This window comes from Diabrotica virgifera, chromosome 4 (genome assembly GCF_917563875.1).
Source record: "Diabrotica virgifera virgifera chromosome 4, PGI_DIABVI_V3a".
NCBI classification, from domain to species: domain Eukaryota; kingdom Metazoa; phylum Arthropoda; class Insecta; order Coleoptera; family Chrysomelidae; genus Diabrotica; species Diabrotica virgifera.
Window position 1 is genome coordinate 206,809,282 of NC_065446.1, and position 19,458 is coordinate 206,828,739.

The 19,458-nt window shown below is 33.6% G+C and overlaps 1 protein-coding gene across 3 annotated transcripts in view; it reads left to right on the plus strand.

Moving 5' to 3' along the window:
• Positions 1-4,157: 4,157 nt before the first annotated feature.
• Positions 4,158-19,458, plus strand: part of LOC114332474 (RNA-binding protein Musashi homolog 2-like) — a 340,999-nt gene continuing 325,698 nt past the window's right edge. For all 3 annotated transcript variants that reach the window (XR_007697837.1, XM_028282269.2, XM_028282270.2), the window contains exon 1: positions 4,158-4,465. Coding sequence is in view for 2 of the 3 variants with exons in the window: in XM_028282269.2 (XP_028138070.1) it covers positions 4,386-4,465 (80 nt within the window). In the remaining variant the exon portion in view is untranslated. The remainder of the gene's footprint in view (positions 4,466-19,458) is intronic.

The following is a 19,458-nucleotide window of genomic DNA, read 5'->3' on the forward strand; positions in this document are numbered from 1 at the left end:
TTCAGTTACAAAATCAATCAAATACACGTGGGGTTTAAAGAAATTTAATTTAATACAAAATATTGCATGCCTGCTCAACATTATATTCATTAAATTTCACTGATTGTTTCATGTAGAATGCCATATTGTAATTTATTTTTCTGACAAATTATATAAAAATTGTTGGTGCCACTATAGTAGGTCCACCGTCTCCTTTCTGCTATACTGCTATAGCTTGCGGTCTACCGAGAGATGTGAACTAGTGTGACCAACTAGTCCGAAAAATCCCGGACCATGTCCCGGCGTTCCGGACAAGGCTTCCGGGCCCTCCGAATTTTCAAAGTTTTGGTAAAATTCTATTTTGAAATGTTGAATACGTTATTCTTCTAAGAATTCACGTCAAATTGAATTGGTGAAACGAAAAAGTCGATAATTTCTAGAGTGTAATACTAATACTACATCCAAAACGCTTGCATTTTATATCGTGGTATTAAAGATCTACAAAAACTAAAACTGTGAACTTTTTGCGTTCCTGTATTTTTAATATTGTCTTCTGAAAAGACGATTCAAAAACAATAACAATTCATGTATACACATGAATCAGCTGTCCGAAGAAAATACGTGGAAATCCCACATCAGTTGATTTTCTAATGTTTCCTTTTTGAGAACGATTTCCAGATTGGAAGCCGAAATGTCAAAAACTAACTAAAATGTAATTATAATTACAACCAATGGTGGCTTAATCCCACCACAAATATGATTGTCGACATAAAAATGTTAAAAAATCAATAAAATGATATGTTCTATATTTAAAAAAATGACCCGATTTTCACTAAAAAGTCCCGGATTTTAGGTATTTTTATCAGCCTTGTCCTGACTTCAATTGCATTGAAATTGGCCACACTAGTATAACCAGTATTTAGATACATTATAGTGCCGGCAAAAAAATCTGTACAAAATTAATAAAACACATAGATCCGAAGAGTTATTATTTTAATTTTACAAATGAATACTTTGTCATATCAATTTATTATTTTAGTTGGGAATAAGCCAATTTTGTGGTATATTACCTATTATTATTCTATGTTACAATAAACCCGCTAGTTAGGAAAACCCGCGTTACGTAATCCTCGAACGCTCTCCAGTGTAGAGAATACTGGAAAGAACTGAGGGAGGTCTATATCCAGCAGTGGACACAATTGGCTCATCGATGATGATGCAGCAAAAACGCAATAGAGAATATTTATCATATTATTTCTTAGTGGTCATAACTAGTAAAATTAACGTATTAGGTAGTCGTCATTCAATGCCTAGGTATGCGTCAAATGAAATCCTTTAAATACACTCCAATTTTCCTAGTGTTCTCGAGAAAATCATAAAAAACCACTTCAGATCTAGTGATCATTCCATCGTAAACTAGCAAATAGTGCAGACATAAATAAACTATTATTAAGTAATGAATTATATACAGGAATTAAAAAAGTTTATGTACGGACCATGTAACTAACCAGGAGGTCTTAATGAATGCAAAAAAGGAAAAGGGCTGTTAACCACAAAAAAACAGCCAAAATCGAATATCTCTTTCTATCCTGTATCTAACCTTCTTCTTCTGAGGGTGCCTGTCGGTTCTGAACGTTGGCGATCATTCTGGCTATGATGATTTTATTGGTTGCTATACGGAATAGTTGTGAAGAGGTCTTTCTATACCATGCTCATGCCCTCAGGCTAGCAAGCCAGGATATTCTTCTTCGTCCTTTTTCAATTTTTCGTTTTTTCAAAAGGGGCCCTTTTTCCTTCAATTTTACCTTGCAAAATGCATTGGAGTAACTCGTATCTGCCTGGATTTCTCATTATATGTCCCAAGTATTGCAGCTTACAGCCCTCCACGATGTTGACCAAATCTGCGGTTGTGTTCATCCTCCGTAGTATTTCTTCATTGGTGACTTTGTCCGTCCATGGTATCTTCAGGATCCTTCTGTACAACCATAGCACAAAAGCCTCAAGTTCCGATAGAGTTTCTGCCTTCAATATCCACGTTTCTACTCCGTATAGAAACACTGAGTACACGTAAAATTTAAGGAGCCTTAAGTCTTGTTTCTAGGATGAGGTCCTCGCTCTTGAACACAGAGCTCATAGTCAAGAATGCACTTTTTGCTGTATTGTCCCACGACTCAATGATTATTGGACCAAGTATGTAGTTGTATATCTGTATTTAACCTAATATTATAATATACCTCTATTTAAGAAACTCACTAAAATTTACCTCAGCGGGATGGTATTGTTGGAGGTGTGGAATTCCATAAACAAGGGATCTACCTGTTTTATAAAATGTTCCCTTGTTTATGTAATTTTATACCTCCAACTACTAGTATACATATTTTTTTTCCAAGTTAATTGTGGTTTATTTTCTATCTAAACAGTTAATTATAAAAATGCCACAAGGAAATAGCTTCAGAACAACTAGTATACGTGGTTCAGTACAACAACCACAACTCTTTTAAGAGCAGAATTGTACAAAGTACAGATTTCATGATGGTTGCCAACACTTAAAAGGATGGGTAGTACATACTACTACTATTTTGAAGAGATAATTCCTTAATGTTAATAACAGAATAAGTTATAAATGTAAAAAAAATTATACAAAAGTGTCTGTTCTTGATAAATGTTATAATGTTTATATGGGATTAGCCACAGCACAGTTAGGTTGTAATGACAATTACATATTTTACCTAAAAATACTTGACGTTTCGATTTCCACTCCGGAAATCATTATCAAAAGAAAATAATAACTCATATCCTCAATAACAACAATTGGCGGTTATACACAGCCTTTCCACCAATAATTTAGGTTAATTTTGTTTTGATAACGCTTTCCGAAGTGGAAATCTAAACATCAAGTATTTGTAGGTAAAATAAGTAATCGTCATTACAACATAACTGTGACTAATTCCATATAAATGTTATAGTCAAAGCCCGAATTTCAGTCACTCCTACTCCTAGGTTTGACTAGGCAATCCTCAAGTCTGACTGACGGTCTTAGTCAAAGCCCGAAATAAATTACAGTTTCGGCCTTTGACTAGTCAAACCTAGGAGAGACTAAGTTGGTCAGGCAAATGTCGAAATTAAATTTTATGAAATCGGGGTTTGACTGGTCAAACCCCGATCATCTATTAAAATGTCGTAATTTGTTAGATTAGGTCTATTAAAACGTCATTTTTTTATTTTAATAAAAAATAGTGTTTATTCTCACATGTTGAGGCAGTATGGCATTTAGTGTTGTACAATACGTTGACCTTTTACATTTCTTATTGCAATAGCATTTTTAAAAGTCTTGTTCTCCTTTAGAATATTTTGTACTATTTTCTCTTAGAGACAGCTTAACGTCTGGACCATCTTCGAAATTAAGAAAATGCTCTTTGCATTCTCTTACTTGATTTCCCCCAAAAGAGGGTGAAACTTACCCCTAGGGCAAAAGCACACATCGGCACAATATCACTTTTTTCTTTGACTTTTTAGCTATGTGTATGCCAAATTTCATGAAAATCCAAGCGGTTCTTTAAAATTTAGAGGTTTTGCAATATTTTACCTTCAAAGAACGTACTAAAAAGGTCTAACGTATTGTGCAACTCTAAATGACAAACCTACTGCCTCAACATGTGAGAATAAACGCTATTTTTTTTTTCAAAAATGAATAACCATTTTCAATTTCGTTGCAACACTATTTTTTTTATTTTAATTACGACAACAGACAAATAATAAACATTAAAATTAAAAACTGACGTTTTATTAAACCTAACAAATTACATTTCAATAGCTGATCGGGGTTTGACTAGTCAAACCCCGATTTCATAAAGTTAAATTTCGACCTTTGCCTAACCAACAGTCTCTCGTAGGTTTGACTAGTCAAAGGCCGAAACTGTAATTTATTTCGGCCTTTGACTAATACCGTCAGTCAAACCTGAGTATTGCCTAATCAAACCTAGGACTGCCTGAAATTAGGGCTTTGACTGTAACATAAACATAACATTTAACTAAACATACCAGAAATCAACAATTTTATAACTCTATATTTTCTTGATTTGCGGATTTCCTAGCAAACCGGCAACGCAGCGGTTCCTCGCTCGAAACTCGTTGTCCTACGTTTCCGCGCTGCTTTGTGCCAGTCCTCAACGGTCTCAAAACCAGAAACGAACGAACACGGCCAGAAGAACTCCGAAGGGCTGCTTTCGGAACTTGCGAGGATATACGACGGTATCATACAGCTGCATCAGTCTTCTTTCGTTTGTCGGAGGGGTGAATTTCAGTTTTGCAAGTGAAGCGCGTGATACATAACCGTTTTTACAAGTTTTGTTTGTTTGTGTTTGAAGAACTATTTATTCAGTGATTTTGGTTGTTTTGTGGGAACAATGCTGTTCGAAAATCCTCCCGGAAAATTGTTTTCTCCTTACAGTGTGCCACCGCCAGTCTTACCGCCGCCTATACACGGGTAAGTCAAAACAAGACGGGAAATCAAATCAAAACGATTATTTTGTCCAAGAAACCAAAACCTTTCTTTAGGGCGGTGTTGCCTTACCGGTTAACTAGCGGGTCATGTTTGTTTTTATTTTTACTTTGCTTATTTTAATGACAAAAGATACACTTAATAATTCATGATTTTGATAGTCAGTTTTCTTTTGAAAAGTTAACTATTTTTGCTTCATATTTCCAATGATTTTCACACAAAGGTCATTGGCGTTGAAGACATAGGCATTATTTTTTAAATTGTACCTACAAACTTATCTGTCACTTAAGTACTTCTTCAGAACACGTTTGATGCGTCTGCCATTGGTTGTTTTCCTTTGTGTATACAAAATATAGTAAAACACGGGCAATCTCTGTAAACTTAACTTTAGTATTAGTTAATTAATAAAATTATTATTTATATACAATCCATTTTAATGATACTTTTTACACATTTTACGATCTGAGATTGGACTATTAAAAATTGAATATCCTTTTATTTGCTTTATTCTAAACAAGGTTTTATATTCACTCACCATGCTTTTTCTGCTTCATCTGAATGTTTTTACTGGGAATATTTACAGAAAATAGTGTTCAAATGTTTGCTTTTGGCGTTGAGTATTACCTAAGGCTAAAGATCTATGATGTACGTGATGGATGTTACTGAGAACTTTGTATAATATACTATATTATAGTATGTATTTGCTAATAAATAAATATAACAATATGATATGGACCACAAACTTGTTTTTACACTAGGTATACTAAAATCACAATAAAGATGCACTAGAAATAAACAAACCAAGACACGTTGAATGTTACAAGGAGCACTCCCAAATCATGATTTACAATGTACCTATAAACTTTGTAAATCATGATTTGGGATTTACAATGTACCTATAATACATTGTAAATCATGATTTTGGGAGTGCTCCTGGTAACATTCGACGTGTCTTGGTTTGTTTATTTCTAGTGCATGTTTATTGTGATTGTAGTATATAACATAATTACTAATTACACAACCTTGACTTGAACCACTTACCTATTGCGTCTCTTTTTCCTTACCTATAAGTAGAGGAACCCATCAAAATTTTTGTTGTTTCAGCTTTTTGATGTCCTTATTATGAGCCTAACCATCTCAACTTTTTATTTTAATCTCAAAATCCGTTTTCCTTTCCATTTATGTGTGAATATTGGTAGAATAACAACGAATATAGAAGCGTCTATATTCATTGATAGTAAAAGCTTCTTATCTTTAGATAATCTTATATGAACCGCAATGTTATTCTTTCTGCCATGACCTGCCACAATCCATCTCCATATTATTTTCGTTTTCATTTCGTTTAAACTCTTGTGCATTCTTGGGCTGTCTCTTTCTTTTGCCTTTTAATTCGTCCAATTTTTAACATAGGCTTCCTCCCGTTTCCTCCATTCGCTTCTGTTTAGTGCTTTCTGTTCCAGTGTGTTCCTCCTATCTTTCTAATGTCGTCTCCCCATCTCATCTGGGGTCGTCCTCTTGCTCTCTTTCCTATCCAGTCTCTACGAATGTCTTTATTGTTTTGATCTTCGATCCTTGTATTCTATTTCCGCTATAAATATGTACTTAGCTCCAAAAATTTTTCTGCTCCGTTTTTAATTATTTATGCATTAGTTTTCTTCCTATTGACTTTTCGTTACCTAGGGGATCATCCATAAACTACGTCGTTGAGAAGAGGGAGGGGGGCTTGCTTATTACGACGGAGTACGACAGAGGTGAGGGGGGTATGAGTGCCCATTCGACGTCCTTTAATATATTGGTATATTTAATTTTGTCGCTATTGTGTCTATAAAAATAATTTTTTACTAGCTTCTACCAGCATTAAAGTATCAGATATTCATATAAAAACGTATAGTTTTTGATATGAAATTGAAAATAAAACAAAGGTTTACGAATAAATATACCTTTGTTAACATTAAAAAGAATAATTCTATTATAGATACTTTTATCGCATACTCATTTCGTTTTTTATCAGTCACGGCGTTAAAATAATATTATGTAGCACTGTTGTACAGGGCAACATGAGGGCAACAAACAATAAGACATTGTTCTTTGGGTTTAAACAATCGCTTCTATATACATTACAGAACAACGTCTGGAAGCAAAAAAATATTAAATTGTTAGTTCATTTATGTGCTGCATACTGTGTGTGAAACAACAGTTCTAAAAGTATGAATAGAAATAAAATATTGTTTTCTATTTAGTTAGTAAGTCGTAAGTATTTATACTTTAGAAGAAATGACATCGAAATCAAAACAAAATAAATATAAAGATTTATATGATGCAGTTAAGAAAGCATACCCCGCAAAATCTTGGTCCCATGCTATTTAAATGCATTTTTGAAGATTTTTGAAAAATGAAACGCAGATTGAAAGAATTTGTTGCCGATGGCCAAAAGTTCCTGAAAACCTCTATAATGTTTATTTTAATAAGTTACAGGGGTGAAAAAAAGAGAAAATTTTGTCTGATTTTTCAATTCAGATATTTCATTCAAAAGAAACCTTTTGTTTATTCTAAGAGACTTTCAACCCTCGGTAATAATGTAATCTTTGTGCGTTTAAATTTTTCAAATATATTTATCAGTTTTCTCAGGATTCGAAAAAAATTAATACATTTAAATAACATTGGACCAAGATTTTACGCCTAACCCCTCATATTTGGTTAAAAAAAAAAACAGAAATAATATTGATTTTTTTTTAATCAAAAGGGGGTCGTGAGTTGCTACGACGACGTCGACATGGGGGGAGGGTATTAAAAAGTTCAAATTTTTTACGGCGTAGTTTATGGATGCTCCCTAGTGCTATTCATACTCAAGATCTTAGGTATTACCTTTATTATGTCGTGCACAGTTAATTGTTTATTGTCATTACTTTTGCTTTCATGACCTAATGTATGTTCTTAGAAAAAATATTAGACTAATAGTGTTTAGTTTCTTTTGTGTTGTGTACTGTGTGTGTTTGGTTTTCAAATAATTGTTTGTAGACTGTAGATTTGGACATTACAGCTATCCTCGCTGCTACCTAACATATATTTTGTATACTCTTCATCTACGGTTTAGTTCAAAGATCTAGACTTTAAGAAAACTTATCACGTTTTTACCTGACCAGATTCTAAGATTTATCCAGATATGTAAGGTGTTCCCTCTGTATTTGTGGAGAATCTGCATCGAGTTGATGTTTGAAAGATCGGCGTCTAATAAGAACACATTTGACGATTTGACATCATCCGAGAGTTCAGTTTTATTCACAGACCGTTACACGGTCCGATACAAGAAGTACTTAGTATCTCCTTGTTTAGCTACACTATCAACAATATCTTCTTTTTGTGTATATGTCACATGACTCGTGTCTGTTTTTCAATCTGCCTCCAGTAAATTGTCATTCCCTCGTTTTCGTGGTCTTCCCACTGATCGTCTTCCTATTGAGGGACCTTCTCTCACCATCATCATCATCACCATCATTCTCTTTGCCTTATCCCTATGCGGGGTCGGCTTCCCTAATTGCATTTCTCTACACAATTCTATCTTGGGTCATATCAATGTAAATCCCCTTTACCAACATGTCCTGCCTTATCGTCTCCCCCCAGGTCTTCTTTGGTCTTCCTCTCCTACTCCTTCCAGGCTAGTTCGTTTCGCCTTCCCTGGTATCAAGTTGATTGTATAGGTTTGAAATACGCTTCTGCTTTGGCTTTTGCTACTGCTACTTTCGCTTCCTTTTTCGCCACTATACAGTTTTGAAGATCTGTGTCGGATCTGGTTTCTTTCCACTTTTTATATAATTTTCTCTTCTCTTTTATTTTTCCTTGTACTTCGTTTGACCACCACCAAGTCTCTTTATCCTCAAACTTTTTCCCTGACGTTTTCTTAAGTATTTCAATAGCAGTTTCTCTAATAATACTGGCCATTTTTCTCCAAATTGTATTAGGGCTTCCTTTCATGTTCCAACATATTTTTTCTACTATTCTTCTCCTGAATAACCTTTCTCATCTTTCAGCAGCCACCACTTGATTTTTTGTGGTCCTCTCCGATATTTTTGTTTAGTTTCGCTTTTTCCTTCGATGTCCAGAACAAGCAGCTTATGTTGTTGGCTTACTGTCTCACTAACTATTACCTTGCAGTCCTTGCATTCACGTATGTCTTCTTTCCTTATCATGAAGTAGTCTATTTGGGATTGATGTTGTCCACTTTTGTAGGTAATAAGTTGACTTTCTCTCTTTTTAAAGAATGTGTTAACAATCGCCATATCCAATGCTGTTGCTTACATTGCTGTTGCTTGAGGGACCTTCTCTCACCGTCTTTGCTATATTTGTTGTACTTCTAGCTCTGTCCCATTGTGTCTTACCATCGATTTTTCTAAGGGTTTTTCATCTCTGCTGTTTCTAGCATTCTTTTTGTTCTCTCTGTGTTAGGTCGTGTTTCCGCCGTGTTTGTCATTCTTGGTCTGATGATTGTTTTGTAAATTCTGCCTTTCATTTCTTTCCTGATATTTTTATTTCTTCATACTGTTTCATTGAGACATCCTGCGGCTCTGTTTGCTCTGTTTTCTTGACCTTCTACTTCTGTTTCGTGACCGTTTCCACTTTCTGTTTCAGCAGTATCGTGACCAATAATTCCTTTATGCCCTGTGGCCAGTAACTTGTTTTCTTCGCCAGTTGTTTATGGGACTTTTGCAGTTTCAAGCTGTTACTGATTTATAAAAGCCTTCAGTTCTGCTCAGCTGTCCGAGAAAATAAATACCTATTCTTGAACGAATTGGTGTATTTTTCTGGCTTTCTTGTGCTCTACACTCTACAATACAGTATTCTTTGGCAGTATTTATTAGATTTTAAGGAAATGACGAAACAGATCGATTTTTGACCTAAGAGGGACACATTTTTACGGTACCTACATACATCTGTCATTTGTCAACCCCCACCCTTCCACTTCCACAACCTCTTATTAGTATCGTTCGCGGTAACGATTCCGTACTTGTCCAGGACAACTTCGCATGCGCACTTTAAAAATCGCATGCGCACTTTAAAAAAGAGAACGCTCTTTTTTAAAGTGCGCATGCGAAGTAATCCTGGACAAGTACGGAACAGGTACCGCGAACGATACTATTAGTATCGTTCGCGGTAACGATCCCGTACTTGTCCAGGATTACTTCGCATGCGCACTTTAAAAATCGCATGCGCACTTTAAAAAAGAGAACGCTCTTTTTTAAAGTGCGCATGCAAAGTTGTCATGGACAAGTACGGGATCGTTACCGCGAACGATACTTTTAAATAAGGAATAGGGGTCGTGTGCTAGCTCATTTAAAAGGTTATTCAATTCTCTATTCAGTGATATAAACATTAATATAATTATTTATACAGGGTGTCCAAGAATAATTTTTTTTAATTAAATTAATTGACACGAAAAGAAGAATGTATGTAATTTATTTAATTCAAAATACATTCTATTGCTGCCACAAAACAGAAAAAAATGTTTTTTGATAAATAAACATTGCTTATCGCTTAATTTCAATGTTCAAGCTACCACCCATCTGCCTATTTGTAGATTGAATATTGAATTTAAGCAACTGCTATATTGTTTGGGTATAACCCACTATATTCAAGTTGGAAATGTAAACATCAAAAACAAACAACATTAGGTAATTGTTGTTTGATCCAAGTATTTTGGAGTGATACTGGATAGTATGGATCAATAACTTTCTACTGGGTCATGGGTGTTTGACCCATCATTATAATAAGGGGCGATATTTAATGTGAGTTCGAAATTTTGTTTTGCTGACATACCTAATATTTTTGTAGGCATTCATTAGCTTTCATTTATTTGTAGCTTCATTCATTGCCATCTGGACCTACTTTCAAATATAGTTACAAGAATCAACAAGCAGACAGAATTGATAAAAACGTCAAAAATATAATGTGTAAGAAACATAATGAGAAATAGCAAGAGATAATAATATGGACTCTTGCATCTGATTATACATGGAAAAGTTGATGACTGAAACAGTAAAATTAGGTTACCAGTCTTTGTATTTCAGATTTACCAATTGGTCTTGAAAAATTGAATTCTTTTTCATTGCTTTTCAATTCATAGTTTTCACTTCATTCAATAAATATTTTATTAAAAATAGAAATGCAGTTACTGATTTTACATTGGAAAATTGTTGTCAGTTGTCATTATCTATTAGAATTCTTTGATTATTTTTTAATGGCTTTGCCCAGCTAATGTAGTTACTAATGCAAATATTAAAAATATATTTCTTTCTTATCAGCAACAAAAGCATACATAACTTTATAAAGAAATGTGTTCTAATTTTGATTTTTATCTTGTCGATTCATTCAAATGGTATGGATATTTTGTTTATCTTCATTGTTTTTCTTTTTGACTGGGAAGTCTAAATTACAGAACGAATTAATGTTGGTGCCTTGGTTTCTAATGATTGAGTAATGCCAAAAACTTTCTAATTCTTTGAAAATATGTCTTTATTTAGTATAATACAACAGCATAACAATTTCCTGTAACTTGTTCCATCATTTCTTTTTTGTGGAAAAGTACTGATAGTAAAATTCTACCTGCAAATTATTTGGTATTTATTCTCGACTTCCTAGAATCTTATGCAGGTAATAATTTAATTTCTCTGAAATATATCTTTGGATTCATTTGAAAGCATTTAGGGTTCAAAAAGACAAAATTTAGTTATGCATGCATTAGTAAGTAACTTGTTGTAAGTATGTCATTAATCTTGTTTTTTTCTTGTCTTGTAATTTGTTCTTTTATAAACTTAGGTGTATTTTTTGTATTTTAGTTCTTTCCTTTTTTGTTCTTATCCCACTTGTTATAAGTCTGCAGTATCCCAATACAAAACTTGATATTGATATTAATGTTAAATTCATCATTTGGTTGGACTTTTGGGTGTCACATTTCATTGTTTGTAATTATCTTTGAATTATGGGTGTGAACCATTTACTAGTGTATATTACAAGAAACTTAAAACTTACAGTATATTTACATCATTTATGGTGCTGAATATTGGCATTTCTTCAGTAATTTTAATTTGTTATTTTACAATACATATTCCTATTAGATGTATTTTTTTGTGTTTTAGTTTTTTCATTATTATCGCACTTGATACAATCATTAGTATAAATTATAAATGATAACAAAAGTTAGTGATGCCGTTATTCTTATCTCAGTTGGTCTTGCCTGGAAGATTTCTGTAACGATTTCTGCTTTTAGACGATAGACCATTATCCTATCCAACAAATTTGTTAATCGCTCAACAAATCGCTAAATAAATAAATAATCTATTGGCAAACTATGGACAAAATCTTTAAACGAAAAGTTAAAATTTTTACATCATCATCAGTTGGCGCTACAGCCTATCCTGAACCTTGGCCTGACTCAAAACATTCTTCCATCCTTGTCTGTTTTCTCCATCCCCTTAACCAATCTCCATTAAAGCTTCCTGCACATTGTCCAGATATCTGAGTTTTTGAGTCCTCTTCTTCTTCTCCTTCTGATCGACTTTTTATACATACCAGGCTGAACCTGGTATTCTTCTTTACGTGCCATCTCCGCGACGAAGGTTGGCAATCATCATTGCTATTCTCACTTTTGACACTACAGCCCGAAAGAGTTCAGTTGAGCTGCATCCAAACCATTCTCTGAGATTTCTCAGCCAGGACATTTTTCTCCTATTTATGCTGCGCCTTCCTTGAATCTTTCCCTGCATAATTAATTTTAGGAGTTCATATCTGTCACCACGTGATATATGACCCAAGTATTGAAGTTTTCTTATTTTGATGGAATCAAGTATCTCCCTGCTGTTCTGTATTCTCCTTAGTACTTCCTCATTGGTTATTCTGTCTGTCCAGGAGATTCTCAGCATTCTTCGATACGTCCACATCTCAAATGCTTCCAATCTATTGAGGCATTGTTTATTGAGAGTCGCATGTCTCCACACCATACAAAAGAACAGAAAACACATTAACGTTTTAATACTCGCTTTCTACGATTTAGGCTGAGGGCTCTACTACATAATATTTGTTTCATATTAGTGAATGCACTTCTAGCCTTTTCTATCCTAATTCGGATTTCTTTGGTATAATCGTTTGTTTCACTAATGTTTGTCCCTAAATAGTTATAATTGTGAACTCGTTCTATCGTCTTATTATTTACGTGTAGATTGATGTTTCTAATATTTTTCTTTGATATAGCTATGAATTTCGTTTTCTTTATGTTTAGTGACGGACCAAATTCTTCACTCGTTGCAACAACCTTATCTAAAATTCTTTGTAGATCTGTAATGGTTTCTGCTATTAGTATTGTGTCATCGGCGTATCTAATTTCACATATGGGCAGGCCATTTATTTTTATGCCTGCTACTTCATCTTCTAATGCTTTTTTGAATATATCTTCTGAGTATGCATTAAACAGTGATGGCGACAAGACACAGCCCTGTCTAACGTCTCTTTTGATTTTTATTTTTTTGGTGTTTAAATTATTTATTCTTATGACAGCTTCTTGTTCATAATACAGATTATTTATTATTCTTATATCCCGTGTGTCGACGTTTTTTGTTCTTAGTAGTTTTATTAACGGATTATGTTTCACCGTATCGAATGCCTTGTTATAATCTAGGAAGCAGACATAGATGTCCGGGTTTACATCTAAACATCTCTGTATTAGGACATTTAGGTACTGCAAATAATGCTTATCTGGTTCCTTGAGCATTTCTAAATCCGAACTGAGTTTGTCCAATGTCTTGTTCTAACTTTTTGTATATTCTACGATGAATAATCTTTAGAAATACTTTCGAGTATGTGGCACATTAGACTGATGGTACGGTGTTCGCAACATTGTCTGGCGTTTCTCCTGGTACCTGGTATGTAGGTATTTATAATCCAACTTTTTCCGTTATATAATCATTTATGTAGCTTCCCAAAAACTACTGAAAAGACCAAGAGGCTATTGGAATGGGAGATTAAGTGAGGACAAACCAAGTGCCAGGCGACTACCAACGCGAACACGATGGACCGTCGACTTAAAAAAATTAATAATCATGGAGAGCGATGTATGATAAGTGGGGTTGGAAACAGGAATATGATGCAAATGTTCAGCAGTGGACGTTTGGCGCTGTTGATGATGAGTAATCAATAATTATATTTGAGCTTATCCCATATATTAGGGAGCATCCATAAACTACGTCGTAAAAAATTTGGACTTTTTAATACCCTCCCCCCCCCCTCCGTCGTAATTCGTCGTTTAGAGACGAGTCCCCCCCATGTCGACGTCGTCATTGCAACTCACGACCCCCCTTTCATTGATTAAAAAAAAATCAATATTTCTGTTTTTTTTAAATCAAATATGAGGGGGTACACGTAAAATCTTGGTCCAATGCTATTTAAATGCATTAATTTTTTTCGAATCCTGAGAAAACTAATAAATATATTTGAAAAATTTAAACGTAGAATAAAATATTACATTATTACCGAGGGCTGAAAGTCCCTTAAAGAATAAACAAAAGGTTTCTTTTGAATGAAATATTTGAAATGAAAAATCAGACTAAATTTACTCTTTTTTTCTCACCCCTGTAACTTAAATAAATATGTACGACTTACTAACTAAATAGAACACAATATTTTATTTTTATTTCTTCTTTCAGAACTGTTTCACACACAGTATGCAGCACATAAATGAACTAACAATTTAATATTTTTTTGCTTCCAGGCAAAAGTTCTGTATATAGAACCGATTGTTTAAACCCAAAGAACAATGTCTTATTGTTTGTTGTCCTGTACAAAAACGCTGTGACTGATAAAAACGAAATGAAAAGTATGCGATAAAAGTATCTATATGTAATAGAATTATTCTTTTTAATTTTAACGAAGGTATATTTATTCGTAAACGTTTTGTTTTATTTTCAATTTCATATCAAAAACTATACGTTTTTATATGAATATCTGATACTTTAATGCTGGTAGAAGCTAGTAAAAAATTATTTTTATAGACACAATAGCGACAAATTTAAATATACATACCAATATATTAAACGACGTCGAATGGGCACTCATACCACCTCCTCCCCCCTGTCGTATCCCGTCGTAATAAGCAAGCCCCCTCCCTCTTATCAACGACGTAGTTTATGGATGATCCCTTATTTAATCTCTACATGATTTATTATGTCACTTATTATAACTCTATTTTTTCCTTAAAAACTCCACCTATGCTCCACTTATTTGTCTATGTTTTTCTTTTATTATCTAACCCTTAGATCAGTAGGTCAGTATCATTCTTGTAGACTAAGAGCCGCTATAGGTGAAATTTCTTAATCATTTTAGGCACGATGAGACCCTATAACTTAAATAGTAGAACCTAAAAGAAAATGTTTGAACACTGTGCCGTCACTGTTCAGTGGCGCATCAAACTTTCCACTTATGAACGGGATAAATAAATTAAAAGTTACCCTCCCTTACTAACAGAATTCAATTTTTTTATTTTTTTAAGTTTTATGTGATTAACACATAAGATTCAGTGTAATTTTAACCCTCCACCCCCTTCCACCTGCCCCCACCATCAAAAACTTCATTTTTCGTTTTTATTTTTTTTGCTGGGATGCAATCAATTTTAAGATTTCAAAAAATTCACACGCATAGCTGAGGCTTTTATAAAACATGTCTATTTTTTATAGACCCGTAGATAGAGTATACATAACCTTAAAAAATTAAAAAAAAAATTTTTGAAAAAAGCGTATAACTTTTTTTTGGGGAATATTTGCAGGTTTAATTTTTTCTTAATCTTGTGTGTTTTATCAAACACTATATTTCTGATTTTTTTCAGATTTTTCCGTAAGGCTCGCCACCTTCAAGAATCCGAAAAACTGCTTTTTGGGGGGTTTTGGGGGATTTTCTCTATTTCATAGACTTCATAATATATCAAATCAATTTCTATTTTATAGGTTATATGTAACTTGAAGTAACTGAGTCTTTTAGAATATTTAAAAATGGGAGAAACACGTTGAAACCCCCCAAAATCCCCTTTAAAACAGTTTTTTGGATTTTTGAAGGTGACCAGCGTTACAGAAAAATCTGAAAAAAATTAAAAATATAGTGTTTGATAAATTACACAAGATTAAGAAAAAATTAGATCTGCAGCTATCCCCAAAAAAAAGTTATATACTTTTTTCCAAAGAAAAAATTTTAAAAATTTTTTGAGGTTATGTTAACTCAACCTACAGGTCTATAAAAAATAGAAGTGTTTTATAAAAGCGTTAACTATGCGTGTGAATTTTTTGAAATTTTAAAATTGATTGCATCCCACAAAAAAAAAATCGAAAAATAAAGTTTTTGATGGTGGGAGCAGGGGGAAGGGGGTGGTGGGTTAAAATTACGATGAATCTTATGTCTCAATCACATAGAACTTAAATAAATGAAAAAAATTGAATTCTGGTAGTGAGGGAAGGTATTTTTTAATTTATGTATCCCGTCCATAAGTGGAAAGTTTGATGCGCCACTGTCGACGCATGTGCCCCTAAAAAGTGACGGCACAGTGTTCAAACATTTTCTTTTAGGTTCTACTATTTAAGTTATAGGGTCCCATCGTGCCTAAAATGATTAAGAAATTTCACCTATAGCGGCTTAGTCTATTGTTCTCATGTCTATTCTAATTTCTGTTTTTCTAGTAATGTTATTTTACTTGCATTTACATTTCAGTCATTGATGGACCTTCTTTATACCATGATCATTGATATCTTCCCCAGTTGTTCTTTTGTTTTATATTATGGGTTCAAAATACTTAAAACAAAAAACTAAACTCTCCTGTGTGTATGTATTTTCACATTTTTTTTTTTTCGTTGATTATTAAATTTTAATATTCATGTTAATAATGTTGATCATTAAATTTTAATGTTTGTTGGTTATACCAAAAAATATTAAAAGTAAATTCCCACAAACAGCTGAAAACCGATGAAAGCGTTCTGCTTTGGGTACCTACTGGCTGTCAAAAGCAATGTGGTCGGCCGTAAATACATCTGGCATTTCATACAAACACCAGATGTTATTTATAAACCACCAAAAGGGGCCTGTTTTCAGGGTACGTACTGAGTAGTACGTGCCGGATGCAGGGTCTGATGGACAGTTCTAAATTAACATACACACAAAGTAATTGCTAAAGTGTCTGATGTACGAGGTGGCCTTGAATGCAAGAATGTTTACAATAAGGTAGACAAAGAATAGATGTGCACAAGTTTAGTGTCAATGTCTCCGTTATTATTGTCATAACATTTATTGTGTGACCAAATACAACATGTCTGTAACAAACACAGTATTCTTCGGTTAACTTTCGAATCATATTAATCCGTTATTCCTTGGTAGCCGAAGAATACGAAAATTGGGCACTTTCAATCAATATAAACAAAAAGGAATATCTTAGAATAAAGGACGAAGAAAGAGACCGACAACTCTCAATTATTAGAGATATAAAAAATGCCAAGAATTTAACTACCAAGGAACAGTGATAGTGAAGGAAGAAACATCGAAACGGGACATCTAGCAGAAAATACAACAGGGCTGAAATGTGTTAGATACACTAAACTCGTTACTTTTGATCTCCTAAAATTAGTTTCTATCTATCTATAAATCGAGGTTCCTACAGCCTCTGACGCTTCTCGCATTTCGACCGCCATCGTTTTCTGTCCATCTGTTCGTCTTCTTTGATGGCCTATCTCTCATTATGTGCCGTACATTTTCTTCCCAGGCAACTGAAGGCCTGGGCCCATTTCCTTCTTTGTTGTGATATGTAAATTAAAGCATTCTTGGGCCATCTATCTTCATACGTTTCACGTGACCATACCACACTAGTTGCCACGTTTCAATTCTATCTACACTGGAATATACAGTATTTGTCCTCCTAATATCTTCATTCCTGATGTGATCTTTTTTGGATATACCACACGCTCTCTATGTTTCTACTACCTACTTCTATGTTTTTCTAACTTTTTTCGTGATCTGCCAAACTTCTGCTCCATAAGTCATAATAGGCCCTACCAAGGTTCGATAGATTGTCAATTTCGTTTTTTGTCTTATATGTTTATATTAGACCATAGTAGAGAGCTTAGAATGTTTACCGCTTTTTGCCCTGCTGCGTTCGGTTTCGATGTCTCTTTTGGTAGGGCCTTCTTTAGATATTATAGATCTGAAATATTTATATTTTTTTTATGGCATAGACTTGGGTGTCAATTAGCCAGTCACGACTTTTTTGTTTTCTATTCATACATAAAGAAGGCAATGAGGTCCTTAGAGTTCCATAGCAAACTACTCCACAGCTCTCTACTCAGTTCAAAAGCTGCAGGTGGCCGCTATGGACTATCCAAGTTGCCCGCTATGGACTATCCAAGTTGCTCACCACATTTTTCCATTATACATTTTCTTCTTCTTTTTTTTTTCATATGTACATAATATATCAAATTATCAGGTTTAATAAATTTAGAGGTTAATTTTTGTTTCACAGATAAATTTCATTAAACAATCATCTATATTTTTGCTGTTCAGAGACAATAGATAGGATATATTGAAAGGTGGAAAAACATTACATTTTATTAAATCTTCGATTAAATTATAGCTGTGTGGAATGTATTTTGTGCACTCAAAGAAAGTGTGATTCAAATCACCCACCTTCTGACATTCAGTACAAAGATTTGAATCAAAAACTTTAATTCTTGGACACATTATAGATTTTTTTTTAAATTATAAGTTAATCAGAGTTGATGATATTCGTTTCTGTGAAATAAAAAAAATATCTGTGAGATAATACAGACTAAATTTTATTCATTGTTTTTAAAAGAATTCGATCGATCCGATACTTTAAGTGATCCCTGTGTGCTGTGCGTAAGAGACTTTTCAAATTAATGATCCTAGCCATGCACCCGATTGCGATTGTGTGAATTCTTATAAGGCCCGCTTCGGCAAGCCGTACCCAGATTGACCATTTGCTTGTAATAACATGCTATGGAATATTAGCCGATAGGCAACCAATTATACATTCCCCGTATTTATTTGAATGGCAAGTACGGCACATAAACAATCTGCCGAGCGTTGATCTGCAAACGGCAACAAGACACGTACCTATAGACCAGGCGCGCATCTGTAATATTAGTAACATTAATTTGGACGTTGAGAGGTGACTCTCATTTTGCAGAATTTGTTTGCAGAAATTGCTTGAAAATAACTCATATAATAATATTTGAGGTTATCCTCCCACTCAAAAAGGTCCGGAACATTGTTTAAATAATCAAAATGTCAAAAAAAGGAAGGAAAAATTCGATATTTTTCTTCATTTTTTGATTATAACTTTAAGTATTCATTTTCGAGAAAAGTTGCACTGACATAAAAGTTGCGTAATTAAATTTCCTACAATATAGGATTAGTAAAAAATTTTAAAAATTGTCACCCTTGTTGCAAAATAGCAATAAATTGCGAAAAAATCATAAAAAACAAGTATTCGTATTTTACGTTTTTCAACCGTTTATGCTACACTTAGGACCTTCATAATTTTACCCAGAAAAACTATATCACATAATAAAACAATACTGTGAATTTCATTAAGATCGGTTTAACAGATTTTGCAAGATAAATTTTGCAATCCAGATTTCGCAAAAAAATTCATTTTTTCAAAATGTTGCAGAACTGAAAATAAAGCAGACAGCAAGTTGAATTTATTTTTACGTATAGAAGAATACTGTACCTTTCTTCTATATGTAAAAAAGATTCAACTTGCTATCTGCTTTATTGTCAGTACATACTGCAACATTTTGAAAAAATTATTTTTTTTTGCAAAAGCTGGATTGCAAAATTTATTTTACAAAATGTATTGAATCGATCTTAATGAAATTTACAGTATTGTTTTATTATATCATAAAGGTTTTCTGGTAAAAATATGAAGGTCGTAAGTGTAGCAT